Raw genomic sequence first — 25,063 nt, forward strand, 5'->3', positions numbered from 1 at the left:
CCCCTCCCCCTTCGCGTTCCTCCCCCTCCTTGTCGCAGTCGCAGCCGCCCCCTTCCCATTCCTCCTCCTCCTCCTTCCCCTCCCCCTTCTCCCTCTGCCTCGCCTTTCCTTCCCTTCGCGGCCTTTATCCCTCCATCTTCTCTTCCACGTCACCATCGCCTCCCCATCCCCTTCTCTGTTTCTCTCTCTCTCTCTCTCTCTCTCTCTCTCTCTCTCTATATATATATATATAACTATTAATTATATATAATATATATTTTATTTATATTTTTTAAGTTCATATATTTATTTAAATATTAACCGTTGATTTAAATAAGTCAAAATCTGGACCGTAGATTTATTAGTTTAATTTGGACCTTAAATTCAAATTAGATCCAATAGTTATTAAATAAGGCTAAAAATATAATTTTATAATAAAAATTAAAAAAAAAGCGCGTGAGTTACATGAACTCGCGTGAGGGGTGTAATTGTTCTATATTTTTTTTCAAGGGGTAATGTGTTCATTTCGTATAACATAAGGGGTAATTTGTATTTAACCTTAAATTTTATTATTGATTTGATATGATTAAAACTATTTAATATTTTTGATAAAAAAAAAAAGTAGATGTAAAATCATTCCCCCAATTAATATTCTTGCCCAGAACTCAAGAAGAATCTTTCAATAATTAATAAACCCAAAGTTTAAGAAAAAGAAATAAAAAAAAAAAAGGGTTGTTCCTTGCTTGTACATTGCCCAAAATAAGGTATTTAAAAATGAAAAGTATAATATTCCGTACTTGGTTAAATGTCCAATAGAGGGAGACTTTTTCTTTAGAAGTATTAAAAAGCTTGTTGCCTAAATTTATAGCCTATCACATATATATATATATATCGCAATAGATATTTGTAATAATGATTGTTAGTTTTGAAAATAAAAACAAAGCAAAAAGCAGTTTTGTTAGGTAGTAATTGGCGTATGAAATGATACAACTCATTTTTCATCAGCTGCAAACATTATCTGAGTTCAAATCAGTTTTATTCATCTATCTCACCACTATTTGGCAACCCCCTTCTGCCCTAACACTATTTTTCATTCTCAATCTCCGCCTACCCTTCCATTTTTTTATTTATTTCACACTATTTCTTCATTTCAGATTCAATATTTATCCATTCACTACTATCAAAAAAGAAATATTAATATTATCCCCAGTGCTTATAATATTTTAAAAATAATAGTATTTATCCATTCTTCTTGTATTTTATCAAAATAATAATAAATGACAGTTGTATAAGTTAGGGAGCATTTGCGACGGTTTTAGATTTTATAAGTAATACTTCATTTGATATTTCTTTTAGAATTAATTTGGAATAAAATTGAAATTGGTATTCCACCCGTAAAGTTTCGACACAAGTTTTTATTATTATTGAGGATGAGGTGATTTAGATAATTATGATCTCAAATGAGATATGGTTAATTTGTTTATAAAATGACATATAAATCAAAATTGACATATTTAATGTGATAATCTTGAAATTAATTTAAAAGTTGATAAAACACAATTAAAAATAAGAAAGAATTTAGGAAGAAACGAGGGAGGAGGAGTCACGTGATGGATGCGCATGGATGGTCAGGGATGCACGTGCGGGGGTACGGGGAAAGGACAGAAGTTGGTGAGGGAGGGGCGAAGGTAGCACGTGACAGTGTATGTTGGCAGAGATGGAGGGGGGTTGATTATATGTGTATAAAATCGGAACAGCTGTAAACGAGTAGTAACGGCTACTGAGTCACTGCTGGCCTCATGCGCCATTTCTGTGTTTGTTTCGATGAGGAAAAAGACAAAACTCGCACCTTTAATTTTTTTGGCAAAATGCCCCACCCCTTAACACGCTTCTTTCTTCTTTCCTTTTCCCGACTTTTTCCCTTCATTCTCTCCTTTGCCTTTTCTTACTATCTCTGCGTTTCTTTCCTAGTATTGGCTTTTCTCTATATCAATCTTCAAACCTACCTTAGATCTAATTCAACTTTTGTGTATGAATCCACTATAACTAAATTATAATTAATAAATACTATTTGAATTATAATAATTTTAGAATTATGCATTTGAATTTTGATGTTCAAATTAAGTTTTATTGACCACATGATACAGAAAAATGAAGTAGCGGGTTGAGAGATAAAAAAATTTAATTATAAAATAATTAAAAAATATTAAAATTACTATTATGGACAATTATTTTTGAAATAGAGCAATAAAAATTAGTACCATCAACAGAATTTCTTTTACAATAGCATAAATCATAATAAGCAAGCAACATCACGTATTTTTTGTGTTCTACATTAATTTGAAAGAAAAATCTCAAATTAACTTAGAGTTGAGGAAATACAACATCTAAATAATTAATTAAATTAGTTTGTTTTTCAAATATTTCAACAACTGATGAGGTTTGGATTTTGAATGAAGTTTCATTAAATGAGGTATAAATCTCAAATTTATTCTAATTTCGTATAAATTTTATGATTTTGTTCTGAAAAAATATATCGTTAGGAAGAGAAAATTTTGAGACTTATAAATCGTTCAAACTCATCATATGCATTATGAGATGTTTGCCTACATAATCAACTCATCAAACACGGGGTTGGGAACGGACACATGGCCTTGTTCTCCCAGATTGACAAATAATGCGGCAATGTGAGCATTTTTTTCAAAATAAAATAGTGAGCCTCACACAAATTGAAGTGAATAATACTTCACATAATAAAATTTAAATTAAGTCGCAAGTTACGTCAATAATAACCCATCAAATTATATGAAAGAAAGAATGAAGAATATGGAATTCAGGAAAAATGTGTAAAAGACGCTAAACGCTCTATAACAATGTGTTGATCACATTATGCCCTAACAACTAAAGTTTTTCATTCATCCCCTTTTCCCAAGTTAATATCTGGTCTTTTATGTGTCGCATGTATGATAATTGTGTTATTTAAAAATACGCACGTAACAATTATGTAACTATCAATAAATTAAACGACGCAACCTCCCTTATTTTATGAAAAGTGATTGATGTGACACCATTTAAATTTCTAGACCAAAAATATTCCTTCACATTTTGTTATTAATTATAATTTTGAATAAATCTGTGTGTGTATGGATTTGTACAGTACAAGTATACACGCATTAGTACATAAAGTGGGCATGTACTATTTTATGGGGAGAAATAAACAGATTTAGAAAATACATTTACATTAATATTTAAGGAAAAAAAGACCCTTTCTATTTAGAAACGGTGATTAATGAAATCAGAAATGTCATTTGGATAAGATAATTAAAATTTATATTAATTGATGAATTAAGCTTTTTTTCTTTTTTGTTTAATAAAATATATTGATTTATATACTTTGCTATTATTTACAAAATACTTTAAAATAAAAAAAAATATTTAGAAATGGGGGTGGGAGGGGGACGGAAGGATGGAGAGAATGGCATACGCCTCACTGCTGCTACTACTAGTAGTAGCAGCAGTATTAGTAGGGTTGGGAATTTTGTCGTCTTCCACCCCCACTTCTCTCCTTTTTCTCTCTCTCTCTAAAATGAAATCGCACATCATCAACCTTTCTTTCTTCTCTCTCATGAAAAATAATGTCAACAACAAACCCCTCTAAATGCTCTCCAGCCTGGCTTAGTCAACATCCCTCCTTCACTTCTATTTCATATTAACTTCCAAAACGGTCGGTGATTTGGATCCCCCCCTTTTATTTTTTTTCTTTTTTAGTAATACAATTTACAAAATTATTATTATCTAATTATGAATTTAAATAATTATTTTATGGTTTATAATAATTTTTTAAATAAAAAGGAAAAAATTAAAGTAATAATAATGGAGATATGTTAGAGAGAGAGAGAGAGAGGTGTGGCGTTTGGGGGACGCGTGTGCAGTGCCAGCTGTGCGTTAGTAGGTTACTAACTGCTCTATTTCTCTCTCTCACTCACTCTTTCAACCGGTCATCTCTATCTTCTTCCTTTACTTCCTTCCTTCTTAATATATAAATTCCGCCTCTTCACTCTATTTCTCTCATTACTAAGCCCCCCATATCCAACCGCCTTCCCCCTCCTTCCTCTGTATATATTTATACACACACACACACACACACACACACACTTGTATCTATCTCTGCACCAGTAAAGGAAGACGACTCTCTGGATCTGGTTTTTGTTTAATCTTGCTTCTTTTCTTTAATGGCGTCCACGGACCAGAAGAAGGAAACCGATCGGATCAAGGGGCCCTGGAGTCCCGAGGAGGATGACCTCTTGCAGAGGCTGGTTGAGAAGCACGGCCCCAGAAACTGGTCTTTGATAAGCAAATCCATTCCCGGTCGCTCCGGCAAATCCTGCCGACTCCGCTGGTGCAACCAGCTTTCGCCCCAGGTGGAGCACCGAGCTTTTACGCCCGAAGAAGACGACACCATTATTAAGGCCCATGCTAAGTTTGGGAATAAGTGGGCCACCATAGCCCGCTTGCTGTCCGGCCGGACAGACAACGCCATCAAGAATCATTGGAACTCCACCCTCAAGCGCAAGTGCTTGTCCATGTCCGAGGAGTTCAGTAACTTCGATCCTGAAGCTCACCCGCCGCTCAAAAGATCCGCCAGCGTGGGCCCGGGTACCAATATCTCTGTTTCGGGCTTTTGCTTCAACCCTGGTAGTCCTTCCGAGTCCGCCATGAGTGACTCGAGCCAGTCTGGCCAGCATGTTTACCGGCCAGTTGCTAGAACCTGCGGCATCTCCCCGCAAGACGTACAGCCTGACCCCGTTACATCGCTCAGCCTTTCCTTGCCCGGTACGGAACCGAATCAGAAGACAGCTACAGAACCGCACTTTAAGCCCACATCTACCCCCAATCCGGAACTTACAATGGAGCCAACTCTAAAACCCGAATCCATCCAACCCAACCACCCCACCCAGATTATCCAATCGCACCCACCGCCACCGTATGTGGCCATGCCACCACCGCTGCCAACTCAGCATTTTAACCCAGCAGCGACACAAGGGGTGCCGGAGAAGCAGTTCTTCAGCGCAGAGTTTCTGGCTGTGATGCAAGAAATGGTGAGGAAGGAGGTGTGGAATTACATGGCTGGAATTGAACAAAACGGCTTCTGCATGCAGAGTGAGGCCATCAGGGATGCCGTCGTCAAGCGAATCGGGATAAGCAAGATTGATTGATTATGAGTAACTAGTGAGTGAATGAATGAGGCGGCGTCGATCAAATCAAATCATGGGAAAAATGCTTACTGGGTGGAAAACAGAGAGATGGTTTGGGGCTCTTTTGTTAATTTCTAGTTCCAATCTTTGGTTCCGTAGGAATAATTTTGGGATAGTGTACAGATGGGGGAGGCGGAGGCGGACGAGGATGAGGAATAGCAGCAGCTATATCTGCAGCCAAGAAATTTAATGTCAAATAGAAAAAGCAATGGAGAGATGATGAACTTCTACTGCTTAGGCAATTCATTAATTAATTAACTACCTTTTTGTTCTCTAGAAACTAATTAATTAACTACTACCAACACCATTTCACGTTTGAATTTGGATGTAAGAAAAGAATGATATGAAAGTTTTCACATTACGTACTCAAGTTGGACATCCATGAGGTATAAGATAGAAAAGATGATAGATTGATTGAATGGGAAAAAGAACTGTACAAGAAGGTCCCCGATTCATTTGCAGTAACATACAATGGGAAGGTCTGCAACTTAGAGTTGAATAATGCAGAAAGATGAGCATAAGATGCCGATTACCAATTCCTTACACGGACTTTTGACTTAAAGCATAGATAGATATGAAGAGGAGGTGGAAGAAGATATCTCAGTTATCTTCTCTCTTAACAGCAGAGTCGAATCCCTCGTAATTCGACTGGAAAAATGCACTTTGGTTGCTCTGCAGGAATCTGTATTACAAAGATGGGAAGTTAGCAGCCTATGTTAAACATAAGCAAGACACGAAAAGTGCCAAGGAAAAAGTAAAGAGTACATCAGTATAATAGGAAATATGTGCATCGCTACAAAAGTGTACACTAACTGATAAGATCAGTCTGTACTTCTATGAAAAGTTGAAGACCGGACCAGCTAAGTTTAGGGTTTGATATTGATCGCTGAAAAGTCATCTGGGCTCTATAAGTTAAGCATAGTCAACCAACCATCAAAACTTCTTTCCAGTTATGCAAGTGTGAATTCCAATTCGTTTGAGTTCATTTGGTTAGTTAAAGGACCAGCTTACAAAAACATCAAGCTACTTCAGATCAGGTCCGGTACCTACTTCAGCTTGACTTTTGTAGAATTCAATCAATGCTCGTTCAAACCGACTCATTTCAGACAGTAAAATGAGCTGAAATGCAATTAATTTCAAGCTTGATAAAATTCAAACAAACTTGAGCAGTTTCTTGTTCAGATAAACTCCATGTCTTGTCACTTGTCCTGGCCCTTTTTACTTCTATGACCTTCTAGAAATAGGACAGGTCTGCTTCAGTGAAAATCCTAAGACTCAACTGTAGTGGTTAACGGAAGTCGTTATGCGCGAGCTTCTATAAGATCAAACTGTCGATGAAACGAAATAAAGGAGATACACTATCAAAAACGACATGCATCAGGTTATACGGGGAAAAAGAATAGTAAAAACAAGTTATTTTGACAGTAAAATACATTAAGAGAATGAGATCATCACACCTGAGGAAGTCGTGCAATCGCTGCTGGAGCTCCGTTAGCGTCTCCATTTCAATCGGAATAGAGGAGAGCATCTCCGGCAATTTCACTGGATATATGAAAAACATTGTTTATATACTAATGTAAAGCGGAGAGCCTGAGTTCAGATCCAAATACTGATACACAAAAAGTCGTTTCTATCACTGACATGTCATAAATATCATGTGAATTCACTGTTTAGATAAGGTAATACTGGCAACTGAATTACACTGAAACAGAGGGTGAATACACAGAAGAATTGATAAGCTTATCTACATCTGGCAAAGAATGAGAAAAGTAAAATGAGATCATGATTTCTTATTTATGCACCAATTAAAATGGCCATAGGCACTGCAATAACTAAATATCTTCGAGTTTATATGAAAATTTAGAAGTGGATTCATTTTATAACGAGCAAGAGTACTGAAAAGAGTTGAATAATTGAACCAGCGGCCAATATGCTGATTTAAAAGATGGTGGACATTAAGCAATCACCCCTTACGTGCAAGTCTAAATGATAAGATGTGGGAGGCATTCAACAAATTTTGTGAAAAAGGGTTGTAAGTTTAAGCATATGCCTCAGCTCACAAGTGTCTTTACTGACTGACTCGTGGCCTCTTTTAGTCAGTTTTGCCAGGAGACGGACCTTGGGTGAATTTTGTTATTGCCTTTGAAACCTTGGTGATCACATAAGTTCAAGGCATTCTTATGTAAACAAGCAACACCAGGAAGAGTTTGATTAACCAAATATCTTAAGAATCGATCACCTACAAAACACTATAGAACAGGAACTTTAATAAGGCTGTCCAAATATAGACTTAAGCATACCAAAGAGTCTTAGTAGATGCTCAGCTCCATATACACCCGAAGGAGAGACATTATCAGCAATCACTTCTTCATATTGCTGACGTTCATGTTTGTAAAGGAGCATTGCTGGTAACGCTTTGTCAAAGTAACAGCGCAGCCCGTTGACAATATCTACAACTGTCTCAACTATCCTTCACCATCAAAAATCATGAAAGAAAGATTAAGAGCTAAGTGATAAAGAACCAAACCAAGCATCTAACAATGCTTCAAGAGACAATAATTTGAATACTTAAATTATTACTTCACTTGACCTTGGAGTCACTTCTTCTCATGACATTCCTATTGACTGAGTTCTGTGTTTTAATTCTACTATGCACCCCCCTTCCCCAACCCCTTTTTCTTTCTGAATTTCAAACATCATACGAAATTTGTTACTGTAGTAAAAGTAGGAAGCAAAAAATTTAACAGAGAACAATATGGATATAGACTAATTTTCAAGTAAAGGGAATGCATAAAAGATAAGCTAATAATATGGACTTACATGCCATCTTTCTTCACCCTGTAATCAAAGTACTTGTTTAGTATCTCATAAACACTAGGAGAACGCGGAAGTTTGACTGACTGCAAGAAACGTTTTTACAGTAAAAGATTACCTCGAATTAGCTATTGATGATTTATACACCCATATGCAGGCAAAATTCATATATTTAGAAGTTTCCAAACAGAGAAAATATGGTAAGCAGAAAATATAAAATAGAGATGATTGAAAATACAAGATCTGCTGCACCATTTTTGAGGTGCGACACGTAGGCAGTTTAGCTTGCATCATGTACCTGGCCCAGCTGATTTATACATTCGTGGTCATCAACAAGTTGTTTCTTCAAGGTAGACGGAATTTGGATGTTTACAAGCTTTTCCAATGGAACACATACCTCCTACCAAATAGAAAGGATATAAACTTCACTGAAATCTTCAACCAAGTAAACCAAAAGAGTACGCAATGTGACAGTAAATTTTATCCAAATAGCATAAAAACAACCAACATCAAGTTAACGACTTGAATAAGACCACCAAAAGCTAAGTAGCTTTACAGCAATTTAATGAAACATCGATAGCATTTCTAGTTTCTGAGATCTTTCAGTTTCTAAATGCCAGTCTGCTAGTTTGATTCGAATGTTGCAGAACTAGCTTATGTAGCAATATAAATGAGACCAGATGAGGTTATCACTTGCGACATATGAAGTTTATCGCTTAACTAAGGTCACAGAGTTATAACTTAAGTTTTTAAACAAGAGTGACATAAAAAACCATTTCAGTATAAAATCACATTATAAAACACACTACTACCATCAGTTTTTGCCTCAGTTTGAAGCAAAAAGAAGATGGAAGTTCAAAAAATTCTTTTGCATTTGGCTTAACTTAAGGATTACTCTAATTGTGATTACATCCTCAATTTTAGGATTTTTTCTTGGATGTATGGCTACAGCTACAGCTACATGCAATTTAACATCTGGGTATCAGCTTAAACATGAGAATGGTCACTCATTCTTTATCCTAGAGCTATCTTCTGCAACTCGGATATTACTCCTCAGATATTGATGAATGCTTCAATCGCAAGTAGCACGATTCCTTTATCATCTGCCAGATGGACATTTAACAGTATATGACAAAGGTCAAAGGAACCATCTCATGTATACATAACAACAAAATTGTGAGGTTGTATTTAGACATTTACTGGCCAATTCATTAGTTTGCCAGACCAGATACCAAATTCATATTGGGAAGCATGTTGTAACGTGTAAACATGGTAAGACACCAATATGCATAGGCTATCCTATGTAACATGGATAAAGAGAAAAGAAAATGCAGTTACACCTGTTACTTAGAGAAAAAGCTGACAGAAATTGCCAGTAAGAAACATTTTTAAAATATTCCTCTTGTCCAGGATTACTCGAAGCAACTTAAGATCAGCAGTATAACAGCATAAAGACAAAGTTGAAACCTGGAGACGTGGCATTGACATGTTAAAGGATGATCACACAGTTTTACCTTTTTGATGATTTCATGCTTCCGCTTCTTGCCTCTCACCCCTGCAATAGCATTGCAACCCAGAAGTCAGTTGTAAGATCTTTCGAGCAATACAAGCCAAAAAGATTTCATTATTAATGTCTGTTAACTAAAATCTTAACTTGTTCGAGACATTGAGTATTAATGTCTATTAACATTGTAAAACGCATGTTAGGCTAGACATGACTGGGTGGAAACAGATTTCTATCCAAGTGAAAGACGTGGTATGATCAGAATATCACATTAAGCCAGATTTTCATCTTAGAAGTGATCAATTTTTGTTGCAGGAACTCACATTTCACTAGAAACAGTTGATCATCACTAAACATAGAGACAGCAATTCTAACCAATAGAATTTTTAGTTTTATCTTGAGATAAACGACCAAGCTTCGCATTCTTGTCCACAGCATGCTTCTCCTTAAGCTCCTTTTGCTTACAAACATTCTCCTCAGTACGCTTTAACAGGCAATCAACACCCAACCATTCATCCCAACTGTTGAGAGCCAAAACAAGAAGTTGTGTACTTCATACAGTTATTCATCAATAGAATTAGACAGAAGAACAAATGCTTAATCCAAATTTGATGCATTTCGCTGCATAATATCATGTTCACTTCAAAGCTTTCAGAGGATTGCCTACTGAAAAAGCTAAAATCTAAAATGTCTAACTTCAAAAAATTAAAATGGACAGGATTTCTCTGAATACTTAAACCAGAATCTAGAGAACTCTTGTTATCAGAATGTACAGAGCAGATGCAAGTGCACTCACTGTTTGTTCCATCCCTGAAAAAATAGAAGGAGAAAAACATAAATTAAAATTTAATAAAATCCAGCACTTGTTACTTAATAAGTTATGCATATGAAAAATTGCAACATGTACATAAAGCTTACTGGAAACCAGAACGCAATATAATAGCTAAACCTGCTAGCAGTAGAAATTTATGAGACTATACTTACAGGATAATGGACATAATACCTCCATTCCTCCATATGAAACTCAACCTTTTGTACCTTGTCACCGAAAACAAAGCACCACATAAAAGATGGAATATGAAACCAATAGACAAGTACAGCATCCCTCACCACCGAACAATATAGTCTGTCTTGTAATAACCAGTAGACACACACAGATTAGCACTAATATATGTACTTGTGCAAATTCAGATCAATCCTTGGGTTCAGTTCAATTTACAACACTAGGAATTGAGTACAAAAACACCAACAAAATCACGAATCAAATAGAATTAAAAACTTCAAATTCATTTCATTCCACTTTCCCCACAGAATTACACCACATTTTGTTTCTAATTCTCCAGTGAATACAGTACATCATTCATACCTAAAAAGGACACTTGTAATACTCAATTGGGTTTCTCAGTAAAGAAGAACAATGGATAAGCTTACCTTGGCGTCGTACAGGCAAGGACCATGAAAAGCAAGGACCTGCTCACCTTCTTGAAAGGGACTTGCATCAACGGCTTCGTCCTTCACGGGGTTGTTGGTGGTGCCGCCGCCACAGCCGCCGGAGTTGGGTTTGGAGCTTTCTGTATCCCCAGACATGCTTTTTATTATTATTATTATTATTATTAAAAAAAAAATCCCTTCTTTTTTGTGTCGATTTATGGTCCTATGGCAGTGATCAAAGGAATTCTTTACTTGATTGGTATGGCTCGTCACATGTTAGTGGTCAGACGGAGGACAGACAGATGCACTTTTGCCATATTGTAAAAATACTTTATTCTTTTCCATAATTTATAAAATCACACATCTTATATAATGTTTTCAAAATTTATAAAATAGTATATTTTAGTTTATAAATAGATTTGTAAATATTTAACTATAAAATAAGAAGATTAAGTTGAAAAATACTTAGTAATAATAATTTTATAATTAATAATCAAGAAAGAGTTTGTGAAAATTTTAAATTAGATCAAAACAAAAACACCTTAATTATTTATTTTGTATTTCTCTTTTTCACGTAAATTTTTTAGAACTTTATTTACTAGTTGTGTAGGATCAAGCCTTAAAATGCATAGTGGGTTGAGTTAGATTAGTTGTACCTAAAATTAGGTTGATCCAATAAAAAAATAGATTGATTCAACCATGATCCAGTGCCAATTGAATTGAATTGGTATTAAGTTCACCCCAAATATCAATATGTAGGATCAGTCCAATCTTGTTTTTAGGACTGTTGGGTCCTGAATTGGGCTTAATCGGGGCTAGTGGGCCAATTCTTTTAAGAATGCGTAATTTTTATTTTATTTTATTTTTCTAAGTTGACAAATAAGTTTATTAAATTATTGAAATGCTAAAACTTTTATTTCTAAATTTTGGAATATTAATTCATCAATACTCTTTTTTTTTCGAAGTTTGTTTTTTAAATATTTTTTGGCTTATCATTGTCTAGGTTTATTGTTGTGAACTTGTTAGTCAAATAATTATTTAAGTTATATAGTTTTAACTATTATTTTTCTAGTTATTTTTTTATTTAATTTATTATTTATTTATTTCATAAAATAATTATAAATTAAGTAATTATTCAAAAAATACCTTAAATTCCAACAAACGTAAAAATAAAATTGGCCCAACCAATCGGGCTAGTTTGTAGGTCAGGCTTATATTTTAAAATTAATTTAATTAAAATTCATTTAAAAGCTCAAAACCACTTCAGGATCAATCATAAACAGCAGTGAATTGGTCTTGAACTGAACTTTTTCGGACTAATATGGACAGACGTTGATCAATCCATTGTGCACCTTAAATCAAGCGCACCTAAAAAAGTAATGTATTATTTAAGGAGAATTGGTTATTTTGTCTCCCAATCATAGTTTTATTTGAATTTTCAAACCTTGGCAGTTGGAATTACCTGATCAATCTTGATTATTTTCTTGCAATATTTTTTTCTTAAAAAATACAGTGAAAAAGGAAAAAAGACGCAATGTTGACGGCATTCCCATCCAGTCTCCTTGAGAGAATATGCAGAGAAAATGCAGTTGTGGCTTAAAAGCGGCTGCGCATGCTGAAAAGCGAAAATTGTATGGAATTCTTCGTATAACTGTATGTTGTTGTGCACCTTTTTGAGTTGAGATTCAAAGTTGGACTCCAATTCCAACACCAGCCTTTTCAGTTTTTCCCAGAATTCCAAACGTGGCGGGCACCTAATTACAACACCATCATCCCCTTTTCAAATCTTGAATATCAAACAGTCAAATTTCCAACATTTCGCCAGTCATCTTTTATTTCTTGCATGCATGCAATTCTCCGCTCTATAAATACTGCATTAAATTATGCATATCTCCATCTCATACAGTAAACCTTAATCTTCTTACCAATAACCTTAATTTGAAGATTTAGTTAGTAATGGCGAAACCTCTCACATTGCTTGTTTTTCTTCTTCTTCTCTGGTCTGTCTTCCTTCCCAACGATGCTCGTCCCTTGAGAAGTTGGGAGCATGAAAACATGGTGGACAGAGAGATGATGAAAATCTTGGAGGAATTATACGTGGAAGCAGTGAAAACTGGAGGACCGAGTCACGGTGGAGATGGACATGCAGCAACCAACGCTTTAACGCTAGGCGGAATCAAGAGATCAGGTCCAAGCCCTGGAAGTGGAAACTAGCTACTTCATCATTTTCTCAATCATTCTTTTTTATTTTTCGCTGACGTAAAAAGTTAAGAATAAAGTATAAATAGTTGGTTTGAATCGCGATGGTTCGCTATTAATCTTTGATTGAAGTTTTTAAGAGTGTTAGAATAATGTATTAATCTTGTATTATTTCATCACTTGTAAGTCTGAATATTTTGTCATTGATTTGTAGTATTATGAATGTTAAGTAAATTGGATATTCATATTATAACTTTATAATTATTTCAATTTGAAAATAAAGTTATAATTATTATTCTGCATAATCGCGTTTTACAAGTGAAAATTTAATTACATAAATACTGTATATCTTAAAAATAATTTTTGAATATTTCTCACATAATGGTAACTTAAAACCATGAAATTTACGCCCCCAGGCATAGAAAGAAGATGCACAGTACCAACACCAAAAGCAAGAAATTAAAGTTGAAGATGAAGAAAGAAGAAATTTATAAACATATATATATATATTATAAAATCTTGCCACCATCACTTTACATATCATTAATAATATATAGTATGCTGAAACAAAGTCGGACATTTCAAATTCGAACCTTCTTACACCTTTCTTCCACAGAAACAATTGGATATATAGGCATTAATGGCGGCACTCTTTGATCACTACGTGCTTCATTTCATATTTAGTCAATTTTTTCTTCATCTCATTCCCTCCTTTTTACATCAATGCCTGCCCAATATCATGTATCCAAATCCCACATTTCAATTTGAGCTCTTTTACTAGATCCAAAAAAAAAAAAAAAAATGAGCTCTTTATTTTTTATAAGGGTCCAATTCTAAAATGAGATATATCTACATATATATATGTATCCTCATATTTGGAGGAATTATTTAGGAAAAATACTTCAAAGAATTTGAAATTCATCTATACTCTATAAAATAATATTTAAAAATAAAAATTTAAGAATTTGAAATTTTTTTTGGACAGATTAATATGAATTCACGTAACTCGAGTAGGTATCATAAAAAAGAAGTTGAATGTATAAGTAAATGTTTCATTCATATTTTCTTTCAAAATTAATTTGGTAAGAATGTAAAGCTATTTTGGAGGTGGATCCAAATGCAATTAGGAGAAATTAAAACACTGATGCACTAGGAATTAAGGGTGTCCGTGTCAATCACTCTAGACCAACAATCAATTGAAATTAAGGGAAAACTTTAACTGAATTAGAATTTGGTCAGACCTGAGTCGATTTTATGGTAAGTGTAATATATTTATTATGTAATTGATATACAATTTAGAAAAATTGACCAATTATATAACAAATATTTCACACTTGCTCTATAATTAATTTAATTTGATTGAACCTGATTTGAATAAAAAAAAATTCTAAAATAAGAAGCTCACATATACTTATGGCAGAGGTGGGATTTCACAAAGTTTTTAGTTTTAGAGGACAAAAACGAAACTACACCTCTAATATCGCTTAATGTTTCCTGTACCATTCTTGGGATTATTGTCAAAGTTATTTATTTAAAACAAAAAAATATTTCAATATAATGAATGAAAATAGAAACTCAACTACAATTTGCGAAGCTCTCCTGACAACCCTAATGCAGCTGTCACAAGCCTTCTCCCTCATAGATATTTCAATAATCAAGAGCTCTTGCATTTATGGCTAGTGAAAAGGATCACATCTGTTATTCATGACTTTTTTCTTTTGCCCCTATGTAATTAAGGTGAAAGTTTCAAGAATAATATAAGATTATATATTTGAGTTTTATCGACTGTGTGGTTATTGACTATAGGAAAATTTTGTATGTTATCTAGTTTGGGACAACTTTTGAAGGGATATTTAGCTAAACTTGAGGGGAAAAAACAATCTCCAAGGAAACTAGGGCAAAAAGAGGGGCAACTTTTTTCTTCTACTGCAAAAATTGAATCCCATCCTTTTCGTATTTCTATAAGTTGAAGAGAAGTAGAAGCAACATAATGAATCATTTCTTCCACAAGTGGATCAAGTAGAGCATTTATATATTACTGTGGGAAGAATGTCTGATTTGTCTCCAGCAAAAAATACTTCACTACTGTATGCCCTATACCATTAATTTGTAGATGAGATACAAAAGTACTAATTTTTTTCTATAACTTATAGAATTAAAAATATCTATTTCATTATAAATAAAACCACCTAACTTATAAAATCAAAAATACCATTTCCCGCGATCATGATTTTAGCTCCACCAGCTACAACGTGGGCAAGATCATATTTTTTCTTGTACTTGGTTTATTTTTAACTTTTACGGAAGTGCAGTATTATGAACTTGACAGTGCATGGATGCTATTTAAATATTATATATGCCCTGCAGTATTATCAATTTCCCAAGAAATGATTCTTTCTTTTTGTGAATAAACCATAAGAAAATACATCAATTGACAAAAGATCAAGAGAGGGACGATAGGCCCCTCGAATAATGTCTCCTCTGCCCGCTTTGCATGATTATGAGCAACAAATAATTCCTTAATTCTGCAAACGCATTAGGATTGTCGGCACCAGTATGCTTCATTGGAAGCGGATCCAATTTTCTATTACAATTTTTGTTCCATTTTTTACTTTATTCAATACATATATATTATGTATATAAAATTTTTTTTTAAATAAAATATTCTTTATATACATGGAGTATTTATGTTGAATGAATTAAAAGATGAAATAGAATTTGCAATGGAAGATTTGATTTGCAACGGAAGGGATTCTATTATTATCCATTTTTTTTTTAGTTTTTGGTTGAATAATAAAAAGAATATATCAAAACAAATTTGTTTTGTTTATTCCAATTAAAAGAATTTAGTTATAAGATAACTTTTTATTAAAATTCATTAACAACTTTTTTAATTTGATTATTGTAGTTCCATCGGTACATTAAAATTTAAGTTGAATCTGCATTTACCACGCCTTATACGTTTAGTTATCTCCGGCTTACTATACACCAACACAAAGTAATAAACTATGTATCCTCAAGTATTTTACACTATTAATTCATAATACAATAATATTAATATGTATGGAGTCTGGCAACACTAGAAGAATCGAATGATCTTTTCAAAATTTTAAGGGTTAACCTGCAAATAAAAATTAGTACTTGGATATTTAAGTAAAAATAGCATCTGATAAAATAAAATAAGAAATTCAAGTAAAAATATGATATTGTGATATCATGTAATTGAAAATAGAGTGTTTGAATATGAAGAATGGAGTTGAACTTGGTGTAGAGAGTACAAAAACACAAGTGAAAAATGGAGCAAGTCTTACTATTGGAAAAGTTTAGTTAACTTAATTACCTTGTTCATTTACCTAATTTTCTATTTATAAAAGCATATTTTGAAAGATTTAGAGCCAGTTTAGTTGTGTTTTTAATGAGATTTTTTTCACTTTTATGGTGTGTAGGATATAAGTGACGTGACGACCTTGGTGTTTGGCATTGGCCGGCTAGTACAATATTTGGGCAAGAGGCAGTAGGATTGGACTGGTTGGCTTGATATTTTTGCTGTCTGTTTAGTGTGCTTGGGGTAGTAGGTTTTGGGAGGCATGATTTATTTGGTGATTAAGCTTCAAAAAATATAGTAGGTATCGGATATATATATATATATATATAGAGGTTGTTTGCAAGAATTTGAAATAAATATTGATTAATTTATTGCTAAAAAGAGTTTCTTATTTTATTTTTTTGAACTGTTGAAATTAAATCAATTTAAATTATAATATAAACAACTTTCTACAATTTCTATGATTTATTTATAAAATTCCAAATATGTCCTTGAAAAAAAACTTTTGACTTTTTTTTTTTACTTTTAACTTCTACTTTGAAATAGTGTCGACTTTTACTAATTTTTAACTTAAAGTAAAAATAATCGCAAACACTCTGGTTAATTCTATGTTTTCAACATATAAAATAAAACTAATAATTAACTATTAAACAAGGGGCAAACTTATTTACTTGATACTGTTTGGACTTGATTGAATTATCTTTTATTACAGATTTGTTTTTATGGTAATATAACAAAAAAGAACTAGGACAGAGAACACAACAATCTCAAAAATAAACAAATACGTACATACATTGCTCCACTCAGATCTAGAAAATTTGAAGGCCGCCCAGAAAACAACGTAACAATCCAAGAAAACACTAGTTCAACAAACAAGAAAGAGGTCTTGAGAAGCACCAGTTGAGCATCGTACAACTTTTGCTGATTGGAAAAGCCAAACAAAGAGAAAAGAATACAGCAGTACAAAAAAATTCAGCTCTTTATCTCCGGCAGCGGGTAATGGCGGAGCAGCCTCTGGTGTAGGGGTGCACGGGGCCGCGCGCTCTGAAACAGTTATGGGTATAGTAGGATCTGCCGGAGCGAGGGGGGCAGGGGACCCGGTTCGCGGAGAGAGCCCCGTATGAAATGTAGTATTTCCTCGCCGGTGATTTCCAGTAGAGAGATCTGCGAGGCAACCCTTCTTCTTCTTCTTGCTCTTGAACGAGCTCGGATTCGAGATGGAATGGAGTCGGGAAATCCCATTCCACGGTCTCATTCATGGGCTGGAGGCCGGAATGGGAATCGATCTCAGGGTTGGCGGTGGGATTGCCTGAAGCGAAGACAATGAGGAGGGAGAAGATGAGAATGATGGGAAGTTTTGCTGCCATGGTGACGGAAAATGGGAATATGGAGAAATGGGTGTGTGTGGAATGGAGAATGAGAGAGGAATAGAAGGGAGAGAGAGGGGGATAGGGAGAAGATGTGGGGGAAGGGAGTCACATGGAGGAAGAAGATAATGCGCCGACGAGTAATTTAGTTTTGTCTGCTGTACAGCACCCGTTATTCCCTTGATTCACGCCCTTTCCTCTCTCCCCTTTTGTTTTCTCTCATTATTAACAATTAAAAGGTTACTCAATCTCTTGTACATTTTAAATTATCAAATATAATTGATGATACGCATCAATAATATTTATTAAATAAAAATATTCTTATCACTTTCTATATATTGTTGGGAATGATTATTACCAATCTTTTTTTTGGAGAAAAAATTTGAATATATTTTTTACTCAACTTATCATTTTATCCAAATAACAATATTCGGATATATTTCAAAAATCAAGCTATGTTTTTATCCTTTTCGATTCTTGATAGACTATTAAGGTTTCATATACCTTATCTTTATTTAATAAAATTTTAGAAAAATATTATTTATTTATTTTCAATTTATGCAACTATTTCTTTCTCCAATTTTAACAAAATCACATATCTCAAGATTTCACTTAAAAAAGAAAAGGGGTAGTTTCATTTACACCCCTCCCTCTATTTCTCTTTTACACAAATTATTCTTATTTTTTCAAAAATTATAGAAATCACCTACGACAATCTTTAAAATCCAAAAATATCTTTGTTGACCCGGTCAAATTTTAATTTATTTTTTCAATAACAAAAATACACTCAGAGTGTTTCTATAATTATCAAAAGGTAAAAAATGTGTCAAAGTAATGTATAGGGGAATGGATAATATGATTATTTTATTAATTTATTTATTTTTATTGAGTCTCTATATAAAATTAGACCTCTTAATAATTAAAATATTAAATTATTTAATTAATATATCAATAAAAAATAGTTACTAGGTTATACTTTAAATTAAAAAATAACTTTATTAATTATTTTAAATTCTTAAAATTAAAATATATATTTTTTATTTTTATTCATAACTAAATTTTATTATAATTAATAAATTATACATATGTGTATATATATATCTATACAATATAAATATATTAGTTTGTGTATAATTGGACATATTTGTATGTATATATTTGAGGGTGGGCATGACCCTAGGGTTGGGGAAGAAGGAATAATTTTTTTAAATAGATAAATAACTAATTCTAATGTGATTTATATAAACTATATAAATAATTTTGAATTATTATTCATTAATTTTAATAAAATTTAATTATAAATAAAAATAGAGGATAAATAATTTATTAATTTTAATAATTTTAAATAATCCATAAAATTTGATAATTTTTTTTAAATTTATAATCTAGTAATAAATTTTATTGATATATTAATAGAATAATTTAATATTTTAATTATTAAAAAGTATAATTTTATATACCAAACTACAAAAGTTGATAAAATAATTTAAATTTAAACTAAAAATTGTTAAATAATAAAAAATATATACGGGGTTATATTTATGATCCCTATATATATTATTTTGACGCCCCTTTACTTTTGAGTAATCATAGAAATACTCCTGTGGGCGTCTTTGAAAAATTATATTAAAATTTGATCAAGTCAACAGGAGTATTTTTATATTTTATGTTATTTTATAAAAAATAGAGATAATTTATATAAAATAACAATAGGTTAGAGTGTAGATGTAATTATCCAAAAAGAAAAAGAAAGCAAGAAAGAAAAGTACTTATTAAATCTTTGGGCTGTTAAATCACATGTTTGAAATTCAAAGCGGGCCAACATATGGCCTTGGAATTAGCAAATGTAGGCCTAAATAAATTAACCCAAAATCCAAACACTTGCGGATTGAATTTATCCATTTTCCAAAAACAAAATGATAGGCCTAATGTGAATTCACTCGATCCATAACATTCATGAGTTTGAATTATATGAATATGAGTATATGTATATTTTTATAAATAATTTGTTTATTTTTTATTTTATTTGAATATATTTATTAATTTAAATTACTAATTTATTGATCAATTTTTAAATTTGAATATATTATTAAAAGTAAAGCGAGAGCATTTATTTCTGGTAGGTCATAATGTCATGCACTTTGCGTGTTATTCGCTATTTATCTATTCAAATTTTAATTTATTGGTTACGCCATTTATGATTATGACCCATGCAATGTATTAGTGTTTTTTTAAAGTGAGAGCGATGGACTATTATTAATTGAAATAAATCAGTTACAATTATTTATGTTAAATATTAATATTTAACAAAGATCGTTATAATAATCATATTCTAATAAATAATATCGAATAAGTTAAATATAATCAAAATTATACTATTTTAATATAAATTACACTTACTATATAGTAAAAATAATACGTCATATATAATGTGAGATTTAAACCCACCACCTCTAAAGTAATAGGACATGAGCATTTTCAATACCTCAAATCTTAAGTTTTGATAAAATATTTAACATGAGTGGAAAATAGAGCACCAAATTAGAGTACAGAGCATTAAGTCAAATTCAGAGTTCACACTCTGCTAACTTTTATTACTTTTGTTCACATTAACATTTTTAATTTTAAATAATTAGAAACCATAGCAACAGAGACTTCACTTTATTTTTAATATGTATAGAAATTCAATATTTGGACCCAAAAAAAAAAAAAAAGAGAAGGTAATTTTCATATTTTAAACTATTTTGTATTTGAATTTCAGGCATGGCTATATTCAGATTTTTGCATTTGAACGTTGTAATTAGATTCAGATACAAAATAATAATAATAATAATAATAATAATACTTTTAGATTTATTACGATAAATTGATGCAATTATACGATTCAAGTCAAGTGCGATGGATTAGAATTTTCAAGTTTTATTAACAAGTTAAATATTGAAAACATAGTTTTATATATTTGGTTTCAGCGAATTTATGACAAATGTTTGGGTAAAATATATTTTATACTTTTAGTTTATTTGACATTTTAGAAAATGATTAACTACACTAGAAAGCATTAAAAATCAGTATTTTTAATATCCTTTTTTCTTCAACAGAATCCAAAATTCATATTTAATTTTTTTTAAATATATTTTTTCATTGTTGTTATTATTATTTTTTAAATAAATTGATTACAATTACAGGAAACATCAATAACTGCAAGAATCATATACTAATCAACCACTTTAAATACCTATATCCAATCAACAACTGGTAAAAAATCAGCTATTATTAAAATACAACTCAAACATATAATTTCAATTTCGTCCATTAAATTAGGCTTAATTGACTTTTCCTTTGTTGTTATATACTAGAGTTATCTACAATAACAAATTCCAGAATTTTCCTATACTATAAGGACCAATTAGCAAATACAAAAGATTCTCTCTCTCATCCTTGAACCACCTTCCCGCAACACCCCCTTTTTGCTTCTTCTTCTTCTTCTTCTTCCTCTCTTTCTCTCTCTAGACGTCAGCCATGACTTCTTTCCCTCAAAATCACTTTCAGCAGTTTCTTCAGCAACCACCCTCACAGCCACAACAACCCAAACCTTTCAGGTATCTCACACCAAGAAACTGTATGGCTGGTTATTTGAATTTTGTTGTGTAATTATTTTCATCATCAACTTCTAATGTTCTTCGTTTTCCTGCTTCAGGGATTTGTATAACAGCAACATGGAGGGTCAGATTTCACAGCAAGTGCCTTACTTCAACACACCTAATCTTCTTGATCACCATCCCCCTTACATCCCTCCCTGTATTTCCTCTAATCTTTCACTGATTTCTTTGTTTTCATGGGGTTTAATCGTTTTTCCCTAATGCTCTTTTCCATTATTCAGTTCAAGTGGCAGGGTTGGCGCCGGGCCCGTCTCATGAAGAGAACGGGCTGGAGCTGCAGTGGAGTTCCGGGCTTGAGTCCAAAAAGAAGAGGCCCATAGAGCAATCTTTTCTGGAGAACAATCTTACCAATAACAACAGCAATAATAACTCTCAGTTATCCTCTGCGGATTTATTGCAGGCCCGATCGGTGTCCGTCGGGCTGGGACTTTCACTGGAAAATCCCCGATTGGCGTCTTCGGGTGACTCAGCTTTGCTTGGGTTGGTGGGCGATGCTCTTGACCGCGAGTTGCAAAGACAGGATGCTGAGATTGACAGATACATCAAACTTCAGGTGGGAAATACTGGGGTCTCGAGTTGTTCTTGCTTTTCAGATGAATTTTAATTTTTCTTGAAAATTCAATTGAATGATCGATTTTTGTGGTTCGAGTTTACTTGCTTGAAATTGATACTGGAATTTTTGGGGCTGATTATTAGTTCTTGCAATTTCGTTATTGGATTGACTTTTTTGAGTGGTGTGAGGAATTGGATCGTGAGTTCTATTTGGCTTGGAGGAGATAGTTAAATAGCACGGACAGTTGACAATTTAGTACCGGACTAAAACCTAGGAATGGAGTGAAGGTATTTTGGATTTGGTACCTGCAACTTTCTTTAGCTATAAGAGGAGAATTCGACATGTTATGCATGGAATCTGAAGCTGTTTATGCTTGAATATGATGTCTTTTGTACTTTGAATTAGTATTTAGAGTTTCAAGACAATATTCTTTTGGCAATTATTCAGATTTCAATGTTAATCTCCTCTGAACTTTCTGATATTCCATGCAAATTTAGAGTCTACTTGGATATGGTTTTCAGAAATTCTCTTCTTCAGATGGAGTATTAAGTTAAGTTAGAGTGTGCAACTCAACTTCTCCTTTACACTGAGAATATGATGCAAATTAATTGCTAGTTGCAGAGACGAGATACAATTAATTGTTGGCAGTGTCTATTATGTAATTCCCTGCTGGATGTGTACTTTCAGTGTTTTGGCATGTCTTTTGTGCTAGGTTGAGTTCCTATTTTCCTTTTGCTAGATTGTGATGGTGATGCAACTTCCTTATTTCAAGATCTAATTGTTGTTCATAGTACAGCTATGACTCCAGCCCATATTATACCTGTGTGCAATGATGTAACCCTTAGCTCAGCATAACATACATATCCAACCATTGGAATTCGACATGGCATTTGGATACTCATCCTCAATGCTCATATACACCATATTTTGGATGCAGCAAGATGTGTCTTTGCTCATATTACTTCTAATTAAATATATCTTGCTCTTGTGACCCAACTTGCAACATAACAGTGGAACAAGAGAGTGATCGCTTTAGAATCTGTCGCTAACTCGTTGACGCAATTGCTTAACCTTTACGGTTATTGACTTAGCCCAATATAATGGTTGCTTGTGCGGGTTTTGACTCTTGAAGCTCATATTCTGTCATGGGCTAAGAGGTCCAGGCATGTTGTGTTTGTTTTGATTATTTGCTAATAATATGATCTTTTAGTAAAACGTTTTTGCCACACTATCATTCAACAAAAAACTGTTTCCTATTCGACATGTTTGTTACATTATGTTTCCAATTCTAGAAACAAGCTGGCCAAGAAAAATTTCATGCATTAGCATCAACAGTTACTTCCTAGGACCTAACTGGTCCCAATTGCAGGATTTTTATCAGTCTGTGAAAAATGAATTTCGTCCAGTGAACTGAAATTGACTATTAGAATTAGATAAACACTTGTAACCATTTTTAACTGATTCACGTGTTCAATCTTGAGCATAGTAGGTGATGCCTAGTTATGTCATCCTCTTTTATATGCGGGATTATCTTTTTATTGCAGATCTGAAGAATGTCTTTCGATTAAGATGGGTTTTATACCATTTGATGGCTTATCTTGTTTACTCTTTTGATAGGGCGATCGTTTGCGGCAAGCTCTTTTGGAGAAGTTTCAGGCAACCCAACTCCAGACTATCTCATATGTGGAAGAGAAGGTCCTTCAGAAACTCCGGGAGAAAGAGGCCGAGGTGGAAGACATAAACAAGAAGAATATGGAGCTTGAGTCGAGAATGGAACACCTCGCCTTTGAGGCCAATGCTTGGCAACAACGTGCAAAATACAGCGAGAACATGATCAACACTCTCAAGCTTAATCTACAGCAGGTTTATGCACAAAGCCGAGATAGTAAAGAAGGGTGTGGAGATAGTGAGGTTGATGATACAGCATCCTGCTGCAATGGTCGTCCAGTTGATTTCCTCAAGGACAGCAACGGAATGGAGTTGATAACCTGTAAGGTTTGTCGAGTAAACGAAGTATGCATGCTTTTGTTACCTTGTAAGCATCTCTGCTTGTGTAAAGAATGTGAGAGTAAGTTGAGCATTTGTCCCTTGTGTCAATCCTCAAAGTATATAGGCATGGAGGTTTATTTGTAATGGGATGATCAATGATGTGAATCTAACATAAACATTCATGTTACATGCAATCGACTATATTATCCCTGTTGACCTACTTCTTTTCCTACGCTTGTCCAGCATTCTCATTTCTCGAGCATTAAGTGATTCACTAATCTGAATGAAGCACAACATTGAACACTTCGAAAAATCAAGCCGTATTGCAGTGCTATCCTTGGTTTGTTCAAGATGTATCATTTAAGTTGTTGAACTGCTTTGACATTTCCTTCTGATTCGTATCTTACACGGTTTTAGCTCTTTTAGCACGTTTTCTTGGTGGGTTACAATAAGCTGGAGTTGGTTCTGCTTCCTTGAGAAGGTGAAATTATTCTAAAAATGTAAAAAAAAAAAAAAAAAGAAATAGAGTAAAATTGAAATTGTTAAAATTTTAAGTGACACAACGATGTCAAAATGCGGTGCCACTAACTTTTAAAAAAAAGAAAAATTATTCAAGTCACCGCAATTTGTAATCACGGTGACTAAATTTTTTTTTTCAAAAAAAATAATTCAAGTCACCGCGATTACAAATTAAAAAAAATTGATGTCACCGCGATCACTTAAATATTCTTTTTTAAGACCAAGGTGCCATGAAAGAATATATATTTTTTTTAAAGTTAGTGGCACCGCGGCGATGATTTAAAATTTTAACAATTTGAATTTCACTCTATTTTTTAAATTTTTTTTGTTTACATTTTAAAAATAATTTCACCTTGACATAAACCAATTACACTGGGGTTGGAATGTGAGGAATGTATTGAACTAGCGACCTTGGTTATAATGTGCATACCCAAATTCGTTCCTGAACGGTCGCGTTTCTGCCAGAAGA

The 25,063-nt window shown here is 33.2% G+C and overlaps 4 protein-coding genes across 7 annotated transcripts; 2 read left to right on the forward strand and 2 right to left on the reverse strand.

The window, feature by feature from the left end:
* On the forward strand, positions 3,897–5,514 carry LOC105159152 (transcription factor MYB44-like). Its single transcript, XM_011076109.2, has one exon. It carries the CDS (start codon positions 4,212–4,214, stop codon positions 5,193–5,195), a length of 984 nt encoding a protein of 327 aa, XP_011074411.1. The 5' UTR covers positions 3,897–4,211; the 3' UTR covers positions 5,196–5,514.
* Positions 5,624–11,288, reverse strand: LOC105159153 (protein MRG1-like). Of its 4 annotated transcripts, none has more exons than XM_011076112.2 (10): positions 10,984–11,288; positions 10,537–10,590; positions 10,349–10,362; positions 9,928–10,073; positions 9,563–9,603; positions 8,347–8,448; positions 8,055–8,134; positions 7,535–7,704; positions 6,692–6,776; positions 5,624–6,562 (listed from the first exon to the last, which is right to left on the reverse strand). In XM_011076112.2, exons 1-10 carry the CDS (start codon positions 11,137–11,139, stop codon positions 6,550–6,552), a joined length of 861 nt encoding a protein of 286 aa, XP_011074414.1. In that variant the 5' UTR covers positions 11,140–11,288; the 3' UTR covers positions 5,624–6,549. The 4 variants fall into 4 exon arrangements, with proteins under 4 accessions (XP_011074414.1, XP_011074413.1, XP_011074412.1 ...); XM_011076111.2 differs by having other exon boundaries at positions 5,624–5,916; positions 10,537–10,581; positions 10,984–11,287; XM_011076110.2 differs by having other exon boundaries at positions 5,624–5,916; positions 10,984–11,286.
* LOC105159154 (protein RALF-like 34) lies at positions 17,262–18,085 on the reverse strand. Its single transcript, XM_011076113.2, has one exon. The coding sequence runs from the start codon at positions 17,872–17,874 to the stop codon at positions 17,488–17,490; it is 387 nt and encodes a 128-aa protein (XP_011074415.1). The 5' UTR covers positions 17,875–18,085; the 3' UTR covers positions 17,262–17,487.
* Positions 21,300–24,295, forward strand: LOC105159155 (probable BOI-related E3 ubiquitin-protein ligase 2). Its single transcript, XM_011076114.2, has 4 exons — positions 21,300–21,473; positions 21,572–21,672; positions 21,755–22,086; positions 23,704–24,295. Exons 1-4 carry the CDS (start codon positions 21,394–21,396, stop codon positions 24,217–24,219), a joined length of 1,029 nt encoding a protein of 342 aa, XP_011074416.1. The 5' UTR covers positions 21,300–21,393; the 3' UTR covers positions 24,220–24,295.

This window comes from Sesamum indicum, linkage group LG3 (assembly GCF_000512975.1).
Source record: "Sesamum indicum cultivar Zhongzhi No. 13 linkage group LG3, S_indicum_v1.0, whole genome shotgun sequence".
NCBI classification, from domain to species: Eukaryota; Viridiplantae; Streptophyta; class Magnoliopsida; order Lamiales; family Pedaliaceae; genus Sesamum; species Sesamum indicum.